The sequence below is a fragment of the Clavelina lepadiformis genome, chromosome 4 (genome assembly GCF_947623445.1).
Source record: "Clavelina lepadiformis chromosome 4, kaClaLepa1.1, whole genome shotgun sequence".
Classification (NCBI taxonomy): Eukaryota; Metazoa; Chordata; class Ascidiacea; order Aplousobranchia; family Clavelinidae; genus Clavelina; species Clavelina lepadiformis.
The window spans coordinates 16373140-16395953 of record NC_135243.1 but is presented as its reverse complement, the minus strand read 5'-3'; the positions used below and the strand labels follow the sequence as shown (position 1 = coordinate 16395953).

Below are 22814 nucleotides of genomic sequence, written 5' to 3'. Positions count from 1 at the left end.
GTGAAAAAGCTGGCAGCATAGAAATGATAAACAGTATTAAAATATCAAATTTGCACAATTATGACATATCATATTGCTCTTTTTGACAGGTGGTTAAAGTAATTTATTTAGTTTTTTAGTTTTGTAACCTGATGTATATCACGTAATTTGCATGGCCTGAAAAATGAAGTGAAGAGTATCACTGTAGCAAAGTAAGCATTGTACGTTTTGTTTTCATAAAATAATTTTGTTAAGGTTCCAGCCATTAAGGTTAACTACATTTTACCATGTTGGGCTCCCCTGCGATTAAATAAGTTGGTATGGTGATAGCATACATTTAGATTAATGTAATATTAGCATAGATTTAGGTTATAGAGTTTTTATTTGTTCAACTAAATTTTCAATCAAGAAAGTTGTGTGTTTAGTTAAACAAAATTTTTTGAAAATAATTTTTACTACTAGACTAGAGTATAACTGTACTGCTATCGTATGCTTTGCAGAGTGTTGGATCACTGGGCACTGCATAGTATAATTTTCACATTCATCAGTTGCTGTGTTCTTTAATCTACATTGGTATGTCCATGGTAAGGCATTTCATTTTGGCACATTGCTATTTAGATGTTTTGCATATGTACTGTTCAATTGTAATGTATGAAAAATAAATGTTTTACTTCATAAGATGTCTGAATTGTATGCCATGTGCTTAATAGTAGCAAGCATATCTCTGTGCTATTAATGGGATTCGCATAGGTTACCAAGTTGTATAGAAATAGAATGTAGTGTGAGTTCTGTGTTATTGTGTTCTCCTATGTGAAATGTTTGGATCATCCTTGTTTGTGATTATGGAGAAAGTTTTGGTGCTCTTTGCCAAAGGTTTTCTGGCCTTTTGACGTCATATATTGCAGTTGCACGTATTGTATTTTGCTAAGGCCCCAGATTTAACTCTTATTTTTTTAAAGTGTATTTTCATTATATTGGTGCGGCGGTGTTTTTAGGTCTCAAGAGTCAAATGCCAAAACTTGGAAATGCTTGATTCCTAGTATTTCCTGCTTCAAATTTGATTGCGGAAGTATGCAAAGCTAAAGTTAAATTGTTTGAAAAAGGTTAAATCATTTTTCAAGTAAAGCAAGGCCACTGATGCTGTTTTGTATAAAATCCACCACCAACTTGATTGTTTACTCACGAATGCAAAATTTTTACAACAGATTTATATTTATATATATGTGTATTCCTGAAATTTTGTTCAGTGTTAATCGTAATATTACGGAAGTCTATATTCATGAAAACAATGTAAAGTGTTGATATTATATATAAATTGTATATTTTGTGTGGCTTTGCACTAGCTGTTTTATCATAAACAGTTGTTCACCTGAATATCCTCCTATTACACCACAAAGTTAAAAGTTAAAATTGAATAAACAGTTTGAAAAATTTTGTAAAATGCTTTTATCTTAAATATTTACACGTTTTGTGCAGATGTTTTCTCCTAAAAGCAGTGTGCCAGGCATTGATAACACAACATCAGGAAATGGATATAAATTGTTTTCAGATGGTGGTGGTGGTAGTGGTAAGATCTATTTTTTAAGAAACTAATTAAGTCAACTTTCTTTCTTCTTTGGTTATATAGTATTAAAAGACTAATAAGTGTTGGTCCATGTTGGGGTAACATTTCACCTTTAGTCTTGTCCAAAGATTACTGAACGGGAAACAGCTGTGTAAACATTTTGTTTGCTCACCTAGCTGAGCTAAACAATAATGTAACAAACCGGTGGCAATTTCAAAAAACTCTTCATGATAACCTGTGTGTGCTTGTCTTTCCAAATTCTGATAAAACACGTCTTACTGTTTGTGCTTTGTATATTAACTGAAAGTATTAATGGTTAGCATACCAACCCAGTATTATATTTCATATCTGTTCTGTTAACCTTAGTGTTCAATTATGTTCAGTATGTTCTTATAAATGATAATATATGCATATTATCCTCTTTCTTTAGGTTGGATACATGGAGATTCGCACTACAGTTCCCCTAATGTAAGCAATAAATGTGGAAATATCTACACCTCATTTCTTTCGTAGAAAAACTTATAGTGTACTTGTACACCCTGCTAAATACTCTTCTTTGTATTGGTCACATGTAGGTTTACCCAAATGCAATTACTGGTGCCTCTGTGAGAAGTCCAAACGTAGTTGTGGGTCAACCAGGCGGTCCTTTGGGTAAGTTTATTTTACACAGTCATAAATATTGATAAAACGAGACATGGTACGTGAACGTAAAGCATCGCTGCTAATGGAATTGCAGTAATATAGTAGACGGCTTAATTTACGTAGTGTTATTTAATAATAGATATGTTGGGTTGTTTAGCTCTATTTACGCCCGAAAAGCTGTCTTAAAAGCCAACTGTAGTACCTTTGTTGGAGAGAGGTAATTAGCGCGTATTAATTTTTCTCATGTTTTATTCTGCATCCGGCTTATTGGTCACCAATGTCACTGCTTCAAAGCTTGTCCCATGCTGTTAAACTGCTAATGCCCTTTATCCCTATTTTATTGTATGCCCGGTGAAAAATTTAGGGTGAACATTTTCTTTGCGCAACTGGCAGATTTGGTTGGTTGTATTTTCCGCTTGGACGCAGGTTTTCAGTCTGCACAGTTTTCTTTCTTTGAGACAACGTGTTGCCCTGCGGCGACGTTTTACGAAAGTAACGATCATTATGCCTTGCGATGGTGTATACATTTTATCGGATACGCTGCGTTACAGTAGGATTCGGGTATTTTATTGGCATGATCCAGCAATTATAAACGTATTTGTATTTTCCCTACGTGACCAAACTTACCGTCTTGGTAAGCTCCGGTTTTCGTTGGCGGAGCCATTGAATTTTTAAAGCCCATTGTAGTCATTTTTAGACACTTTATACCCACTAACGTCTCACCTATCTTGACGATTGCTTGGTTGCATGAATTATTCATGACCGTCATTTAGAAAGTCGCTCGCCGTTTAATACATATGTTTTTTTTTTTAATTGCGTTTTTAGTGGAATGAGGTACTATTAAATATTTCCAAAGCTCATTTCAGTAGTTCTGGCGATAATACAGCGTGATGAACGGGAAACTTGTAAAAAGTAACGACCGAAGCGTTAAAGATGTTACGTATGCCGCACATACATCTCTAGACTGGCCTGACTGATTCCCTTGTGATTTAACTTCACCTGTCACAATTCCAGACTTCCTTTTTTGCACAACAGCAAACAGTATTTAATTTATTTTGTAAACTATTACATCACGACGAAACAGTTATATGTTATTACTTGAATACACCGTTACCTGGGCCATACGATTTTCTTATTACGTATATATACTCGATTGGTTAGATTGTATATCTAGAGCTGTTTTTGATAAGCTTTAAAGTTACAACAGCTATAAACATAAGTTTCTTTATGCGATTGTTTTAGGAAACCTATTTGCTTGGAATAATTGTTAGTCATGTTAATAGTATGACACGCAGATCGTTTACCGAATATCATTTGAAAATATAACACATAACAGTTGGTTAACGCCGTCGTTTATTCATTCTGTAATGCTTTGTATTCAAGTAATTTGCATTGCGGGATCAATACTTGACCTTACTGGTAATTGGCATCAATACTTGCATTGTTCGTATCATACATTCAGAAAATTCTTGGTCTGAATCATTAGTAATCTTTTCATTTTCGTGTTAAGGCATGGGAGCCCCAACTGATTTGTTGTTCACGTTTTTGTTGGACTGCTCACCGTACCACACAATTATTTAACGCGTTTTGTAAGTAAAAAATATTTGCACTGACTGTTGCCAAGACAAGTGAATAAAGCAGTTACTTTGTAATGACACGTGTGCCGGCGTGCCCATTTCGCTTCAAGCCGACCTAGGCATCCTGCAGTGCCGGTCCCTAAACAATTCTGCCCGCTGAGTTGCTGTGCAGTTTCGCGGTACCTTCTTTTATAATAGAAAGTGACGAAACATTGGAGGTAGAAGTATAATTAGCGCTTGCCGCTGCGTTTTGTTCTAATCGCTTTCATCGATCTTTTCCTTGTGAGAATCGATTTTTTTGATAACAAATTTTTTTGGAGTTGGGCAGGACTGCATTAATGCTTAAGTTACTTCTAAACAGATTTTGTTTAATTGACTGATAGTTCTCTTAGATCTACTATTTCAGTTTCATGATATCGGTGATTTGAGTGAACTGTTTAACTTAACTTTCTTATGCGGTTCAATAAGATCGTGATGATACGTAGCTAACTACAGAGTAGATATGTCAGTTGTAATAAACGTGCCTTCACCTGCTTCTTTTGATTTGTCAGGGAAGTCTCCGCAACCATCAGGACACTTTTCTCAAGTCAGAGACAATCCGGTGAGTTCATTCTTGCAATATGTATTGGATTTATAGTTATCACCGAAGTAGAGCCGGAGGTCCTGTAATTCCAAGTGAACCTCAGCCACTATATGCAAAACCATAGTGCCTGAGAGTTAGATAGATCAGCCTAACGGATTTGTAGCCAAGTTTCTTACGAAAAAATCTGCAATGACTGAATTTTATGAAACCCGAATATGTTTAATTTATTGAGGTAATTGTAAAATTGTAATTGTAAAAATTGTAAAATTAAGGTAATTGTAAAATTTATTGAGGTAATTGTTGTTTTAGGATAGATAACATAGAGTTTGTGGCACTAAGCATTATCAGTTCTGGTGTTTTTTTTCAATCTTGTTTTCATTGGCTGTAATAGCACTTTGATCAGAATGAGATTCGGTTTGAAAAATGCTTTTGTTCCAATGTTCCAATGTTACATTAACTTTTACCTTTAAGCCCGTGTGATATCAACCTGTTGCTTTTGCGTCGACGATTGCTTCAGACTGATAATGGAAGCAGAAATGATGCGAATGGGCTTTCAGTCGATATATCTACAATAGAGTCGCCGTTCGTGTACTATATTATTCTCTCTCTGTGTTCGTCTACATTACATGACCTGTCTTATTGGGAGGGCGGAAACCGAGAAACTCGTACGAGAAAAGTTGACAAAAGAGTTATGTCTCGTTAACATGAAGTTGCTTTGTTATTTTGTTTTATTTATATACGTCTTACTTAAATCCCTTCTTCATTATTCATAAGCTGGTATAAATGTGTCGCAACGCGCGCGTGGTCTAGATCAGCGTGGTCCAACTACAAGCCCGCGGGCCGCATGCGGCCCGCGGATAAAATGTTTGCGGCCCGCAAGCTTTCACAGTATTGATTTAATTTATTTCAATTAGAACAAGTATAGCATTTGGATAAAAAGTTTCAAAAATTTAATTCAAAGTTGTAGACAGCAGGGCCTATACTGTTTCAACCTATCGGGTCTCGTCAGTACAACTGGGCTTCTTAAAGGCTGATATGTACCTAGTGTTCCGGACGTTTTTGTTTCCTTTAAATATTCCACAGTTTTCATGTTGTATCTTTTAAATTGGAACCCTAATACTGGCTATTGCACAACACTCAGAAATTTGGCACAATCCAGTAATTGCGACAGCATCATTGCATCGCATCATCCATTTGTTTGTTACGTCATAATAGTAGACATTATAGATGTGAATGAACAAAGTGGCCCGCAAGTTGTAACGTTTTTTGTAAAGTGGCCCGTAAGTCAAAAGTAGTTGGACCACGCTGGTCTAGATAACAAAGACCATTGGTTATGCGCATGTTTTCAATACTTGAGGATACCAAGTATAGTTAAACAAATGTAAACCCTCATTGAAGAATTAATAATCATTTGTTAGCGCTGCCACGCAGTTACTATTCATCAAAGTTAAAAAACGTATTTTTGTTAAACTTTAACCTTTCAGTTTCTGGTTAAAAATAGTGTTATTTGTTGAATTGTCTAGTACAGTATTGCCATTATATGCCGAAACATGACTGGTTATCTAGTGGCTTGGTATACAGTGAGCCACCTTGTGGCAGACTACATTCGGCGCCAGAACGACACACGTGCCTTGTTTTGTGCGTACGATTTTGTTTGAAGACGACAAAAAATATTCATCACACGTAGAATGGAGAACCAAATCATTCTCTACTTATGCTCCAAAGTTATTTTTGTTACATCACGTAAATATATGGTTTAATGCAATTTGTTGGCCATTGAAATCAATGGCAAAATTCATACTGCATTTTTGCTATCCGCTTAATCTTCATGATATCTTTTCTCACACCCGCACCGCTTTGGGAAAACACGTTTTTAAGTGATCTTCAGTTGGTTGTCTTTGTAGAATATTTCAGTCTTTCGCTGTGTAGATAGCCTGCGATATCGTTATTTATTTTTCCTTAGTAGCGGCGCTCGTATTGCAGATGGCGTTCCTGCGTGTAGAAAAAGAAAAAGGCGCTTCATAGCATTAGTTGTTCTGTGAAATCGCCACTAGGGAAGACGACTTTTTCGTGGTTATCACGCGTGACTCACATTGCTTGCTTTTTCTCTCTCTATACGTGACTCATTAAGATAAAGGGCGTGCTCCGTGGGAGAAATATTTTGCGTTCATCTTTCTCCCCATTTTGACATTTTATCGCTCTCCATATTCGACAACTGGCTCAAGCCTACCTCTTGTCTGTCAACTTTCCTTACCTGCGCGTACAATTGGACCAGCGTACAAAACGAGCCATTATTAAAGTTTTCAATTCCCTTTGACCATACCTCTTAACTGTTGCACATGTTGAGGTGTCAGACTTTCCTCCTTTTTCAAAGACCTTAGTAGCTAACTTTAGCTAGGTTTGATGCTTTTGTGAAAGCTTTTACTATGTAATCCTATTAACAAGAGATTGTTTACCATTCAGTATACATTCACACCTATTTCAAAGAACGTTTAAAGTACTACATGGCCAGCAACATATTAGTTAAAGAGTGTTTTTGTGGCATTGATTGTGTTTTTTGTTTAAGCGATTTCTGTGAACTAGTGTTAGGTATCGTTAAATCGAATAGGGCTAGAAGTGCCAATGCTAAATTGTCATGTGAAATATTTTACCCTTAAGTTGATTTGAATCAACTTTTTTATACAAATCCCAATTAGCGGTGTATAATATTATGTCCATCTCATAACATTTTTCATTGTTTAAATGTCTTAACTTCTTTTGTTATATCATAACATGTTGGCATAAGTCTTGACCTTAACAATAGTATAACAGAATGTCCATCACATAATATCATGGTCTTACCAGTTGCACTGGATTTCAATTTTATGGTTATTATAACCAGACCAGAACAAATTTGAATTTAAAATAAAAACCTTTCCAGTCTAACATTATTCCAACAGTCAATATCAAGAGTGATTGTGGTTTCAACTGATCGGATTATTTGGTAGCTTTACAATACGTCAATCGTTGTGGTTGTTACCTTGCGTTGTTGCTGCTGATAAACCCTACATAATTGTTCTAATAATACAGAGAGACAATGTTATTTTAGTTGGCAGTTTATGAAATATTGTTTAGTGCTACATGATGTGTGATGGAAAACAAAGTGAATTTATAATTAAATCAACATGAAGCTTAACTGTTTACGTATGCATTTGCAGCAAATGATGCTTAACATTCAAAGAGCAAATAGTTCTTCCCCTAATAGTAGCAATAACAACAACAATCCTTTTCCTGTAAAACGACATCTTGCAGAAGTACCACCAGGTATGTTAAAATATCTCTCTTAGCTGGAAAGTTCTATTGGCTGAGTGGTATACTTATGCTTAGTTCATTTTACGTTGAGTATATGTGTATGGTTTACATAAACATTTTTACATGTTTGAAGATAGTGTAAAAAATATGTTTTGAAAGTATTTTGATGGTATTCAGTTTCTCTTTCCAAATTTTCCCCATGCATTGAAATGACGAAAGATAGTAGAATGCTTAAGGCCAAACTAAGATTTAATATAAACCTAGCAGGTGGGAAAAAGCGGATTGGAGAATTTTCTAATTATTCCAGATATCCTAGACTTCCCCAAGGTAAGTCATCAACCATCATTTTTTATCATAGTCATGTAGGTTGTTTTTTATTTGTTAGCTTGACAAATTACTTATCGTACTAAATAACAACACCTTAATTTACTTATTTAGACTTACTGTGTTACTAACCTTGAAAACACTATACCATGAATCCATATACCCTAGGCTTTAACATTTGTTCTCTGTCAGTCTTTCCTTCTTTCTTGGACTGTAAAGCTAGCTAAGCTTGACTGGATGCTGGTTACTTTTAATTGCTTTAAACACTTTTTGTAAAATTATGTTCTGCAAAGATGAATAAACTGTCGTTAACTTGTATTACAGGCAGTGATGATGGTCATAGTCCATCCTGGCCCAATAATTATTCCACAGTCCCAAATCATGCTTCACAATATGGGAATCCGTCAAGTGAAAGAATGGTAACATTTTTGAAGCATTTTAAGATTCTCCATTTGGCTTACAGTCAGTTAATAATATTTTCTTAGGCTTACGAATCTGTTACTTCTCCTCACATAAACAACACCCAGCAGTTGTCGCAAGGTTCATATCCGAACCTCACTTCACCATATAATGTGCAAGATGTCATTAACCCACACACCGGAAAGCCGACCACTGACAGATACAACTCAAATGTATGTGCAATCAGTGGATTTGCACTTCCAAAGCTGGCATTTTATTATTCAATTGCTACTAATTATGTGCAGGTTTATCCTGAAAATCACTCAGGTTTTGAGCATAACCCATCGTCAAGTAACAGCCAGTGCAGTTTTCCATTGGAATCTTATCCAACCGATCAGGTCCGCTTAGTTAGTACTAAAATTTGTAGCCAATGATTGCAGTGCTTGATTTAAAATGAATTATGAATTTCTAGACCTTTGAACATGTTGCTGATTTACTTCGAGGACATGCTGGTGTACCTGGTAATGTTCACCATCCACAGGCACCATTTCAGGGAAATCACACTGCACACCCCAGTACTTCTTGGGCAACGACCAATGGATCAGATCTTGCCGTTTATGAAGGGATGACTGCAAATGTTCAGATGGTATGTGTGTCAGATAGTTTTGTAGCTTTATTGTGCAGCTTGTAAGCAACTTACTGATGTGTGCAATGATAAGTAAAAGACAAGTGGCAATTCTCACTTGAAAGCCACTTATTTTTCGCAGCTTGAGTGATATAAGATATTGTTCAGCATAAATCTTCTCTGGTCAAACAAAATATATTCTCTTGAAATAGTCTTGAAATGTTTGAAGAGCATACATGTTTTTATATTTTTGTTCATAATGTGCCATCACTTTGTGAGCCGTACAAAATAAAATTTTAATTTTCATTGCATTTTCTGTATAACCTAACGGCAAAGTCGGTAATGTGAGTCCTTTTGCCTAGATTATGATCAAGTATATGTAGTTTTATTTCAGTACTCTGTAGTAGACAGAAAAAGTTGTGAAGGATGAATTGATATATATGTGCATTAGGATCATTTAAAATTGTTTTACAGAATTTTGATACAATCAGTAAAATGTAAGATAGTTGTTGTAACATGTGGTGGTACGGCATTTTCGATAACAAATGGGCAGGTTGCTCAAACAGATTTGCCTCTTCTTTTCAACTGGTAGGTGCCCTTAAACATAACATGATGAAGGTTGTTTGTGATCTGAGTAATTCTGGTGTTGTTTTTGGCATATCTGAAAGAATATATGGTTAATATATTGCTCATTACCATATAAATAATTAATTTATAGTAGCCTTAAAATCATGCACAAGCTGGTATTATCAGATATTGGCCTCATTACAGATCATTCGTTTGTTCCTATTTGTTCACAAGCATTGATGTAACGTGAGCGTATTTTGAGTAAAGTTAAGCAATTATTTATTTATTTATACACTCAATTCTGTACTTATAATATATGCACTGCTAGATTTCATTGATTTTTATTTAAGTTAGATTTGTATTTCATGTGCATTTATGTATCAAAACGTTCTGAATATATGTATATAAAGTTTATTTTATGGTTAATATTATAAACCATAAAATTGGTGATTTTTCTGTTACACCTACGACAGTATTTTTAATTGCTCACAAGTTTAAAGTTTTGAGTTACCTGTTAAGTTTGAGGCAAAGTTGGAAAAGGGTTAAGATTAAAATTCTCATGCACAGGCACTCCTTAAGTTACAGACGATTAGCATACCAAATTGTCATATTTACAATGTGTTTATTCAATATTTCATACTATGGCATATATGACAACCAAGTATGCATTATTTAATGGACTTGACCAAAAAGATTTTTCATTTTATTTTGAGAAACGAGTGCTTAGGAAATTTTCATGGGTTTAGGTGCTTGTGTAAGATGGAGTGTCAGTAATTTAAATTAAAAGGGCTTCCGTTGCCATGTTCAAGGTTCATCCTTGCTATATGTTTTAAACAAACTCGTTGGTCGCAAAGTGTTTTTATACTATAAATAAATACATACATCGGTACATAAACACAACACAGAAGTAATTTAACTGGTATTGGTAGTTAATACCATGAAACATGTTCCTTGGTAATCTTCCATATTTGTTTGTACTGTAGATGAGCCCAAGTACATCGCAGATTGATTCCTCCAACGGCATAAGACATCCCTTAAATTCTATATCATCATCAGGATCACTACCACATGCATCACGGTCTGTTTATCCACAAAGTGAGTATAAAATTTAATGCTTTGGAATGACTTGCAACACTGCAAACATTATGAAATATAAAGTATGGTTTTGTTTATTACAAAGATGTCAACCCTGGGGTACCACCAGTTTCTCCAGATAATTCCTCCGTACCTGGATCAAGTAATGCCACTGAATCCAATTTAAGCCTAAAAATTAAGAAAGAAAATGATGCAGAAACCACCAAGCCTAAGCCAGGGGTAAAAGCCTCAAAGAAGGTTTGTAAATGTAGAATTCATTTTGAACTAGTTTACAGTCACTGATATTTAATTTTTTGACAATGAGAAATCTGATTGCAACATTTTTTTGTAAGTCATCACTTGAAAAGAGAATTTTAAATATCAACACAAGGATATGTATTATTTAATTACACTGCATTACACTGAGTACGATACTGCATTTTGAATCCAATGTTTTGTTTATGAAAAATGCAAGACTGAAATCTGATCTGAACATGGTTAACGTTTCATGTCTTGTAACATTTTTTCATATGAGCAGACTTATATGTTGCATATGTTACAGCCTAGACCACCTTTAAGCAAGTCAAGCGAGCCAGGGGACGACGAAAAAGATCCAAACAGGAAAAGAAGGTAAGTTTATGATAGATACCACATAATTTTTGCAAATGTTTTTTTTTCGATGAGTCACTTATTCAGATGTTTTATTGGATTGTTAATACAGTAGTGCTTCTAACGATGAAGATGAGGATTTAACCGCTGAAGAACGAGAGAAAAGGGAAAAGGAAAGAAGAATGGCTAATAACGCTCGTGAACGCTTGAGGGTGCGAGATATCAATGAAGCCTTCAAAGAACTGGGACAGATGGTGCAAATACACATGAACCAAGACAAACCTCAAACAAAGCTTACAATTCTTCACCATGCAGTTCAAGTTATACTTGCACTCGAACATGAAGTTAGGGGTAGGTTTTTGTAACGTTTTTCAAACTAGGCTACTAGGCATGTACTGAGATGTGTTCACCATTCTTTGCCTACTGACCACTGTGCTACAATTGTTGCATTAACTTGTTTAAATTATCCCTAAATGGATATTAAATTGTTTTGTTTATTTGCTTGTTATATGTTTTAAAAAAAAATTGTTTTTGAAACTCAAATGGACAAAATTTTCACACAATTGTGGTGGCTTCCTGGGAACTCCATATTTGTACTACATTAATGCTTTCGTTTGGCATCCTCTTTCATGAAAATTAATAAGAAAATAAATTCTGAACAAAGCTAGCAGAACATTGGTCATGCTAATATTAACTTATTGTCATGCTAATATTAACTTATGGTCATGCTAATATTAACTTATGGTCATGCTAATATTAACTTATGATCATGCTAATATTAACTTATGGTCACGCTAATATAATTAATCAATTAAGCTACCCTCGTATCAGAACGCGTGTGGAAGTTTTTGGGCGTTTGTTATAATAATTTCACCAAAACTTTTTTCCAAGTAAGAAGTTTGCTACCGATCCACTTACATAAAATCAATCGTTCCTTAACATTGATACAATATATATCTTTTACTTATACTGCTCTATACCACCTTAATCATTTACAGTGGCATTATTAGTTTTTGTTTCTTTTAGTTACCATATGTGTTGTTTATTTGGTACTAGGTGATATTAAAAATAATGATTTTCCATTTTTTACACACCTAAACAATATAAATATGCAATATAGTGCTGTATAGGAGCTTGTTGTTCCTGTCTAGTTTTAAACTAAACATTTTTCTAAACATCAAATGTAAATTCTGCTTTGCTCTTGATTTTGAATGCCTTGTTTGGACGTTTGTCTTCAATTAAGGTAACACTAAAGTCGTCTTCTTTCCAGAGAGAAACTTAAACCCAAAGGCAGCTTGCATCAAACGGCGAGAGGAGGACAAGGGTGCTGGCACTTCACTTCAACCATCCACTGCATCCGATGGAGGAAGAGCAACATCATCTTTGCATTCACAGGTCAGTTATATTCAGGGCTTAATAGTTACTTAATACATTGTTACTTATTGTTTTCTTAGCCTTTTGTCTATGTTGAGTTTCTAACTTAACTCATCATGTATTTATGGCGATGTTTTGAATTTATTCCTGTTAGCGTTTCCAACCGTTACCCAAACTACAAAAGATTATTCTAATAATTTTGGCAATGTAGCAAAAGTTTTAAAAGACCTCAATGCTATCTCTTGTGTAGTGGGTTATTTGAGTGTAGTGGTTTACGTATTCGATTTGATAATCTCGTATATATCTGGAATGTCATTTTTATTCACTTTTAGCCAACCAAACAACCACACAGTGGAAGCAATGTTGTTAGCACGGGAGCAAGCGGTTCATATGTGCCTGCACACAATAACTTTCATCACCAGCCACCACTTCCTTTACGTCCAGTTGATCCAGGATCGGTGTCCGGATCACAACTTCCTTACCAACAGCCTATAGAACATTATGCGTCGCGCGCAGGTATTACGTTTAATGAAATCGTATACATTAACTGCAGAATAATGCCAGTATGCCACAATAAATACCACAATAGGTCCACACATCTCTTTTGTAGTTAAATCAATAATACAATATGCTGTTTATTTATTCAACCTGATCTTTATGTTTTTTCGAAGTTTTTGTTATTATGATTATAATTTTCTTTGATAAACTTAATATCGTCAACCGTGTTATAGTATTTAGCTACAAAAGCTTTTGGTATCATTTGTACATGTGCACTTGTGTTACTGTGCAGGGGACCTTCTTGGGCCAGATGGAGGAGTGATGTATTCTACTGATCAGTCACAACCATATCTTGCTCAAGAGATGATGAATCAAATGCAACCTCCACTTATGGATTCAAATTATCCTACGTCCAGCAATATGGGTGGCGGTCTGCATTCATAACTGTATTCTAACCTGTGATGAAAAATTATCCTGTAGGGACACGTTTTTCGCCGAGAGGCCCTGCGCTCAGACTCCATTGTAGCCACAGTGGAGGAGGTAAATTCAAACTTTTGTACGGTACGAAGTGTTGCGCTTGGTTGAAGATGATCAAATTGGGATCAAATGTATTATCAAAATGTTTATTCAAGTGATTTTGATTTAGGTAAATGAATCTGTTCGCCACTGACGTTATGTGAATCTATTTAATATATTTACGTATTTTTTACAAAAAAATCTCTTTTCATTGGCAAAAAATTGGAGTAGCAAGGCTATTAAATGGTGCTGTATAATTTTCTTTATTGCATTTTTTGTAACATCATTAAGTCTCGATTTTTTCATATGATGTAGCAATTGTTTGAATGATAGTTGTCAAGCTCCACCCCGTTTTGTATTTAGTAGCATACACTTTTTAGTATTTTTCTATCATGTAGTGTGTGGTCTTCTATCGCAATTGACGCCTTATCAACTTTTATAAAACAAAGAACGCTTGTTTTTTATTCTTTTTATGTGAAAATGTGAGAAACTGTCTTGCTCATTCACAGTGCCCGTTACGCTATTCCGCTTGAACGATGCGCAGTGCCAAATATAAAATTGCAACGCCGTTTGCCAAGACCGGTCAAACAAGAACTGCCGCGTTCTTTTAGATGATAATTTCTTTTCCTTGTGTTTTCTTGATGCAGTCTTTCTGCTTTCCATACGCGTCCGATTTTTTACGTCGTTTTAAAGCAAGCTTTTTTGATGCATTTCTGACAATACATTGAAACTTGTATATATTTGTCGTACACTCAGTAAATTCTCACAGGATTATATTCCTAATGAGTTTTTGACCCTTGCACGTTCTTGTTGTGCAGTATACATATCTTAATATGCTTCTTTAGAAGATTGTACACTTGAAAAATCGCTCAACGACATGTTCAAGTATTACAGTTGTTGTGTGTTACTTTATGCTTGTTATGTCACAATCTCTTAACAAAAAACTTCGACGTTTTTGATATTCTTTTGCAAAACTTCAATTTCAATATGTGGTGCCAGTAATAAAAAATATTGTTTATTTCATGTACGTTTACGTTGGAAGCTGGTAGTTTGACTGACGTTATATGAAGTTTAAATATGAAGAATTTGCTGTCGTTATTTATTTCACGAAGCTCTCGTTTTATCTACAATTGTCCATCTGTTTATGCCATCTCAAGCTGTGTCGTTTCGGAAATGTTCGGCTTCACATCGCGGTGTTTTGTACTTTTTCATATCCTAATTCTTTCTCAACCAGCGCACAAAGTGATACTGGGTGCTATTTTCCTACCTGATTTAATTATTTGTTAACTCGACTTGTTAAGGTGCTGGTATTAATTTTGCGCTCTGTTTTATTTGAATATTAATTATGTATTTCATATAGTAATCAAATTTTACTATGTGCGCTTATACATAACAAAACCCAATGTTTGATGTATTGTACAAAATCTACTGAAAACCCTTGCATAGGTTGAAACGCGTCACACATTTTCTGTAGTCTCGTCTTTTCATGTTTTGCTTTTTAGTCTTTGCATTAAAATTTGCCAAAATACAGCCCTTTCGTTAGCTTGTTTTCTTGTTGTACCGGTACGAAGAAATCCGAGGTCTCATACAAGTAAGTACCGGTATCTGAGGCGAATATGTCAAGTGCTTTATCTGCATAAACAGTTTTGGGAACGCGAACATTATAACCGAATAATCCTATTTCACGAAAGTTAACAATTTGGATATTTTAAGATAATTTTCACAGTGTCTCCAATATGACCCAACTGCGTTTTTGAATAAAGTGCCTGGATTGTTGCCAGGGTTCTTGTCACAATGGTTTGAATGGAGATGTCTTTTTTTGACATTATGAGATGCAGTGGCGGTCAGTAATGATGTAGTTCTTATGCCAAAGTAACGTACTTGAGTAGGTTTACCAAATGCTAAAAAAGAAAGTAGTCAGTGTTTTGGTTCGAAAATAATTCGCTGTAATTTTCATTTGCAATCACATCTGCACAAAACATTTATATACAGTCTAAAACTTGATTTTCACGGAACAATGCTCTGACGAAGGACAAAAATATGTCTGAAACTATTTAGCTTCATAATATTATGCATTTCCCTGGAGTTGTATTGATTTTAGCAAGATCGTAGTTACTTGTGACCACGATCATGTCTATTTACATATTTAGAATGTTTAATCCACATTATATGGGATTTTGACTGTACAGCGTGCACTCTCGCACAAGGTGTGCAACACCGTTCAAGAACATGAAACTGGAACCGTCCAATTGATCAATTTTGTCCATCTGTACCTTAGGTACTTGATCAGGAAGATCAAGTTCGTGGTGGCCTTTGTGCTGCGTTTGTGTTGTATCATGCTCTGTTAAATGAGGAGAGTTGAGTGAAAAATCACCCACAAAAAGGACCAAAAAATCATCACAAAAAGGTTTTGAAATCAGGCCGTTGTTATTCTCATTCGTTGCATTTATTGTAAATTCCTGTATTATTCAGGGTTCACAAAGAATATTGATCAATTTTTGGCTGTTTCTTGTCGCTTTTGGCTGTGTGGTATTTTATTGGTGTGGTGCTATCGTGCTTCCATTGCAGGGATCTGTCTTGGAAGTCTTTTCTTCTATGACTATGTAGTCAAACGCGTGCTGCTAAGCGCCAAGCTGCTCTGACCTCTCAAATAATAAGCGGTCGGCCTGTTCCAACAAGCGGTGAATTTATAAAAGGAAAATCACTGTTCGTTCTGTGTCAGCGAGAACTGTTCTAACAAGCGATTTGTTCTGTTAAGCGGGGTTTGCTGTATTACAACAACAAAACAATTTTTAGGCTATAATCGTCATAGCAAAAGTTTAATTCTCAAACAAAGAATTTCGCGTGACAAGACTCAGGAGTATAGTCTAGGACTCTAGGCTGTATACAGGTTTTGCTGTTCAAGCAGTTTTGCTCTAGCAGCAACACATATCCATATTTGGTCAGTCAGGTCGTATGAACAATTCAGCAAAAGTTGTACCTATATGAGGAAGTAAATATATGTAAGTTTATTTATAGGCTGGGGCTTCCATTTATCTCTTTACTTGCATGAAAACAGTTATACGTACTAAACAGGAAAAGTTTACCAGTTATCAGCGTTGCAAAGGTCTCAAGCAAAGTATGCTTCAGTTTAAGTTTGCAATTTATGTGCTAACTTTTTGGGTTTGTGAAATCCGCGCCTTTAATATTGTCGTCGATGAGAATTTGATCAGAAATATAACGCCGCCAGCAGAGGCAAAATCAATTGAAAATTTCTTTCCGAAGCCAAGTGCAAAAAAGTTTTTCGGTTACGAAATGCAAGCCATTAGCAGAGATGTCTTTACTAGGTAGGTGGAAAAACGCCCGTTTTGATGTTTTGGCTAATTTTTTTATGGAAGATATCAATCTAATACAAATTCCATCGATAACGAAAACCCTTTTCTTGACTACAGCTTTCTAATTGGAGCTCCAAAAGCAATTGGCATAACCCCGGCAATGAAACCATCTGCTGGTTCTTTATTAGGTTTGCGTTTGGATTATAAGTATTTAGATTGCTAGACCAGAAAACGGTAAATTCAATTCAAGAAAAGTTACTTTATACACTCAGAAAGTTAATAATTTTGGCTAACTTAAAAAAATTTCCCAGGCATCAAAGGTGAAATATTTCAATGTCGCTTCACATTTCATCGGGGATTAACCGATAAACTTGGTATGGGATGTACCAAGGCCAAAGATCTTCCCGATTCAAATGCAAAGGATTCGCTTGGACAAAGTTTTGAAGTTGCAGCAAATGGAGACTTAATTGTAAGTGATTTTAGGGAAAGGCAATTGACTATACTTCTAATATTCTGTAAAATAACAACAGGCCTGTGTACCAACAAGACACCAGAATTGCCAGGACAGCGAATTCGTGCCAGGCTATTGCTACCGCTTGAAGCGATCAACCAGACGGTGGGAAGGCGATCCCCAAACAACGGCAAACGGTAAGGAGACTGGGTTGGAAACATACTTTTAGCGAAATGACGAATAAGATTGATATTATGGTCTGTATGGCCTGCTGTGATATACTGTTGTTAGGTGCACATTAACATTCTCGTCTTAATTGGTTGAATTAAACTACAGAGGATCAAGTGATCGATGCTATTATTAGCATCTTACGTTGATTTAATCTTACGCCTGATTAATTATTGTCTTTCCTTTTAAAGCGCTCAACCAGAGTTTTGATACAGCAATTAAGTCTGCGTAAAGTAGTATTTTATTCACAACCAAATAAGGGTGATAATAGCAGCCGTAGCTGAGAAGAAACACAGAAGCATAGAGAGCGTTTAAGCAAATTTGATTATCTAAAACAAAAAACTATACGCCTTAGCTATAACCAGGGTTGCCATACCGTCCCTATTTCTGAGATTTGTCCTTGTTTTGAAGGTCTGTGTCTTGGAAAATATTTTTATCTTTTTTTCTAAGAAACGTTCTTATTTTCACTTGCGTCCTTACTTTTGTCTTATTTTTAGGGCAATGGTTCCTATTTTGGGCATTTTGACACCTTTAGTACTCCATTTTGTACGAAAGAGATACAAAAATTAAGAACATGCAAATAGTATCTCGTTTTTCTTTTTTTTTGGAACATTAATTGCCTTATCCTGTTGTGCACTGTTTAAGATAATATTCTTCTTTCGTTTCCTAGTCGGCCTTATTTTTGAGTCCAGACTGATGGCAACCCTGGCTATAACCAAAGCTTATGATGTGGATGGCTGGTTGCAAGTTTCCCATATACCAATACCTTTATATGTTTTAATTATTTGCATTCGTAAATGCGCTTTCCTTTTACTCATTTTGTTCAGTGTGCCCCACCACACAAAATTTTGATCTGGTATTTCTCCTCGACGCTTCTGGGTCAATCGGAAGTAAACATTTTGGGTTGGTAAAAGATTGGACAAAACAGCTTTCAAATAATTTCAACATCGAGGACGGATCAACAAGAATCGGCGTCATCACCTATTCAGGGTGAGACATATCCTGCCACACTATAGTAGGATATAGTATATATATATAGTATATATAGTATAGTATATATAGGATATAGTAGGATACTATAATAACTATAGCCTCCAGGATTTAAAAGCGTCGGTAAATCTGCTCAATTTAATTATCAAACTCAGCAAATTAATTGTAACTTAGCCATTCTATATTCCCAATATACGACTTACAACTCGCAAATGTAAGCAATAAAGCTTGAATTTCAACTTTTGTGAAGTTCTGTAAACTTATATATTAACATTTAAACTTGTCTATTGGCTAATAAGTCATAAATCATACCATTGCGCAGAGTGTTGTCCAACTTCTTTTCTGAAGAAAGGACAACAGTGAAGATAACGCTTGGTCAGTACACGAATCACAGAAGCTTTGAGGTACATGCATAGGACATTCTATATTTTCGTTTACGCAGCAGTCACGGCAGCCTCGGTGAAAGCTTGTACAACAAACAGCGTATTTTTGTTCAGCAAGCCGTGGATGCTATTGTTTACGATAACGGTGACGCCACTTTTACCGCCTCAGCCCTGCGCACTGCGGCTTGTCAGTTCTCAATATCAGACCGGAAGAGAGTTCTCATTCTTCTAACTGACGGAGAGTAAGTGATCGGTTATACACTCTATGTTAGACAAACTCAGATTGCTGATATAAATATATTGAGCTAAACTTAGTTTAGTATAAGTTTAATTTTTTTTCTGTATACAAGTTTTCATTAAACAGCAATATTTTGTTCCAGGTCATCAGACCGGAAGGAACTTAGTGACAATGCTAACTTTGTAAGATCACGTGGTGTTATGACATTTGCTGTAGGCGTTGGAGAGGCTAATTTGAAGGAGCTACAGGTGATCAAGTTATTTGAAAAAAAGTTGTTATATATATGATTTTAATAACGTTTTAAAAATCAAAGCTTTTTAAATTATTGAAACTCATAAACAAACAAACGTCATAGAGTATGGCCTACATATAGGCCTATATGGATAACGAATCATCATCTTATACAATCTGAACGCTTACCGCTTATCCTGTATATTTCTAAGGTCTGCGTCATAATTCCCAACATTTATCTCGTTTCAAATGAGGCCATCACGTTAAATTTACATTTCCTGTTTTTTAGACCATTGCGACAGGCACGGACTCCAGCGAAAGAGTTTACTTTGTAGAAAACTTTGACGCTTTGTCGGAGATTGCCGGTCAACTAAAAACAGACATAACTACGGTCTTGGAAGGTGTGGCACAAAATGTATACGTTTGCGTTCATATTTTACGTGAATACTTTGAACCGAAAGAATGAACTTCAGGATTGTTTTGTTTAGGTTCAGCAGATTCTACTAGCGCTTCGTACGAGTTATGGAATGGTCAATATGGATTCGCAGTAAAGCAAAATCCCACAGTAAGTTGAATGAGGTTGCTTTACGGTTGACTATGTTTGTGATTGTGTTCGGTGCAAGTATGCCATCGCTGTGGCATCTGCCTGTGCCATGCCTGTCCTGTTGTTTGTCAGTGGTTTGTTTCACGTGACTGAAAAAGCGACGCCACTCTGTGCATAGTCATGGTGGCTTCAAAAACATGTTATAGGCTTTTTTGAAAGTTGTTTTCGCAAATGATTTCTCAAGGATTGTCCTATACGACGATAAACACGGACGAGGTTGTTATTTGTAGTCAGAAAGCCCAGGTTAGTACATTTTTTTTGGTAAACCATTTAGGTTGGGACATTAAAGATTTTCTTGTTTAGGTATTTGTCACTGCAACTCTTTTCATTAATTTGCCGTCGACAAAGTGATGATATAGAAAAGTTTTCTGTAATAAAAATTCGTTTTAAAGAAATGGTCAACACCACATCAAGTCTACTTTAGCCGGTAAGATCAAAATATTCATTGTAATAAATCGGTCATAGTTGCGTAGATTGGGACACAAGGACAATCTCTATTGCAATCATTAGGCATTTTTGTACAAAAATTGTCGATTAAAATTTTCCATACTTAACAGTGGAAAGCAAGAGTGTCACGCGCCCATGCAGTTCAATGTTACTCTTTAATCTGAAATACTTGTAATAAAACATTCATATAAAAACATATTCTTTATAACTATCTATAACTATATATCTATCTATCTATAACTAAAATTGTTTATCCTTAAACCCGCTGCAAATATCCTACTTCAAGCCCATTAAAGGGTGATGAATCATTTACAAATATACTGTAATCATTAAGGCGAATTAATAAATAATACAACCGCCAAATGTCGCGCCTAAGCCAATTAAAACTATTGCGCATTCGTGGTATAATGCGGAAGGAGTTATTGTCTTAGAAAATAAAAATACTATCTTAGAGAGCGAGATATGGGACAAAACATTTTCTTATATTATCCGATAAAGTATTATTATCTTAACAACGCAGGTTTCCCACATTATCTCCAAAGTCATCGCAGAAGTTTACCAGTAAGGCGAGCGACATTACATTTATCTGCACGGATTGTTCTACCTCGTAGTCTATAGACAGAAAATGCTCTTTTCTTGATTAGACTACTTGAGAAACACGCAAACTTCGTTTCTGCATTTTGGTTTCTGTTTCCACAAATATCCTAGCTCTAAAAGCATTAACATTTTCGTTCAACGTGAACGAGTGTTTGACTATGAAAATTATGTGGATGGTTTTGTTGAGTGAACTGTTTTCTTAGCGAGTTTTCTTAGCCTGCAATAGAAGCGACTTTGTTTTACCTCACTTTTCACAAACAAAAACAACGCATAAGGGAACACTATGACTTCTAATTTTCTACGCGCCGATCACACGAAATGTAAAACTGTGTGAGTAGTTAAGAAATATGGAGATAATAACAGTTAAAATGAGTTAATTTTTCTTGTTACATTTGAAACAGCTAATTAAGTTATTTCATCCAGGGTCAACAGCCCTGGGACTGCGTTGTTATCAATAGCTGTAGGTTAGCATATCTATCTCGAGGTGGATTGATTGGACGTTGGTACAGATGTGCTCTGAGGTCTGTTTTTCCGATCCACATACGTATCATGTTGAGTCCGCAAGACCTCAGAAAACATGTTGTACTGTTAAAACGACCCATACCAGCGCGACGACAGTTAAGCCTCATCTTACCCTTTCACGCAGGTCTGCTTTAAGTGGCACTTTGGTAATGGGAGAACTGTGATCTGATTCGCAATTTCTTTCCACGTACTTTTTTATTAATGGGATCGAAGTTGAAATCAAGAATGGCTGCAGCATGGCAGAAGAAGGAACGTCGTGATTTTAGCTGTTGGGACACCACGAATCGCGCCTCTGTGACCAACCAGTTCAGGGAATGGCCATTTGTTCATGCAGCTTATTGAGTAAAATGTTACACAAGCTTTATTCTGCGCAGTCTGACTGAGACAATGCCTGATAATTAATCGGCAGAAAGTCTGTGAGGGTAGGGCGCGAACATCGTGTTATTATTCTTATTGATGAATTTATTCAAGCGATTTTGAACTTATTTCGGTGATGATATTATTGATAGAATTTTTGCTTCACCAAGCAAACATTTCTTACAATGAACACAAAATTTGTAGCTGTGGAAACGTTACACATTTATTTTTAATGCAAATCAGACTTTGTAATGCATATGGTTCATTTTGACCAAATCGTTGAGAAAATATCTTTGGCTTCAATTTTCGGAAATAAATTGAAAATTGTGATAATATGTAGCCCGTGCTCGATAACCAGTGGCACTGCCGTTGGAATGTCCTTGGGCAAAGCTTTATCGACACTTGCTTCTGTTCATTGGACCTGGTGAACAGTTCCATCAAAACGATATAAAAAGTTCATGTCTGTCTGTCGGAACCCGGATTTGAGCGATGAGGAAGCATCCCCGAGTTTAAGTTGTGCAAAGACTCTCCTCAGTTCGAGGATGGACAAACCGTCAAGACAGGAGAATTTAAAAGAGTTATTTTAGAAGTTATATTAAAAATTAAACATAATTTTATAAAAAAAAATTTATTGTTAGCTACTGGTTTGTTGGTAAAGCACGCAGAAACGTGTGTGGCGTGATAATCAATTAGAAAAAGGACCCAAGATCATCCTGATTTGAACGGATTCCAAATGCCCTTCGCGTTTAGCGTTATAAGAATTAGATAAGGGGCTTTGAGTTGGAGTAGTTTGTATGACCAAGTTCATAAAAACCTGCCAGCATAAAAGC

The 22814-nt window shown here is 35.7% G+C and overlaps 2 protein-coding genes across 10 annotated transcripts; both read left to right on the top strand.

Moving 5' to 3' along the window:
• The first annotated feature begins 68 nt into the window (after nt 1-68).
• Nucleotides 69-15152, top strand: LOC143451568 (uncharacterized). 5 transcript variants are annotated; one of them, XM_076952223.1, is made up of 20 exons: nt 69-191; nt 480-563; nt 975-1048; nt 1456-1546; nt 1974-2011; nt 2119-2194; nt 4314-4363; nt 7543-7648; nt 7901-7963; nt 8285-8379; nt 8446-8592; nt 8665-8757; nt 8832-9005; nt 10535-10646; nt 10732-10883; nt 11188-11255; nt 11347-11585; nt 12505-12629; nt 12941-13124; nt 13399-15152. In XM_076952223.1, the coding sequence occupies exons 4-20, from the start codon at nt 1456-1458 to the stop codon at nt 13548-13550; spliced, it is 1965 nt and encodes a 654-aa protein (XP_076808338.1). In that variant the 5' UTR covers nt 69-191; nt 480-563; nt 975-1048; the 3' UTR covers nt 13551-15152. The 5 variants fall into 5 exon arrangements, with proteins under 5 accessions (XP_076808338.1, XP_076808337.1, XP_076808335.1 ...); XM_076952225.1 differs by having other exon boundaries at nt 75-200; XM_076952222.1 differs by lacking the exon at nt 975-1048 and having other exon boundaries at nt 7904-7963.
• A 1466-nt stretch (nt 15153-16618) lies between these two features.
• LOC143452757 (integrin alpha-X-like) lies at nt 16619-22319 on the top strand. Of its 5 annotated transcripts, none has more exons than XM_076953844.1 (12): nt 16619-16948; nt 17054-17124; nt 17248-17405; nt 17467-17584; nt 18443-18605; nt 18928-19009; nt 19103-19230; nt 19369-19474; nt 19747-19858; nt 19946-20304; nt 20365-20488; nt 21752-22319. In XM_076953844.1, the coding sequence occupies exons 1-10, from the start codon at nt 16671-16673 to the stop codon at nt 20029-20031; spliced, it is 1302 nt and encodes a 433-aa protein (XP_076809959.1). In that variant the 5' UTR covers nt 16619-16670; the 3' UTR covers nt 20032-20304; nt 20365-20488; nt 21752-22319. The 5 variants fall into 5 exon arrangements, with proteins under 5 accessions (XP_076809959.1, XP_076809957.1, XP_076809955.1 ...); XM_076953842.1 differs by adding an exon at nt 21029-21069 and having other exon boundaries at nt 19946-20488; XM_076953840.1 differs by adding an exon at nt 21029-21069 and having other exon boundaries at nt 19946-20488; nt 21529-22319.
• The last annotated feature ends 495 nt before the right edge of the window (nt 22320-22814 follow it).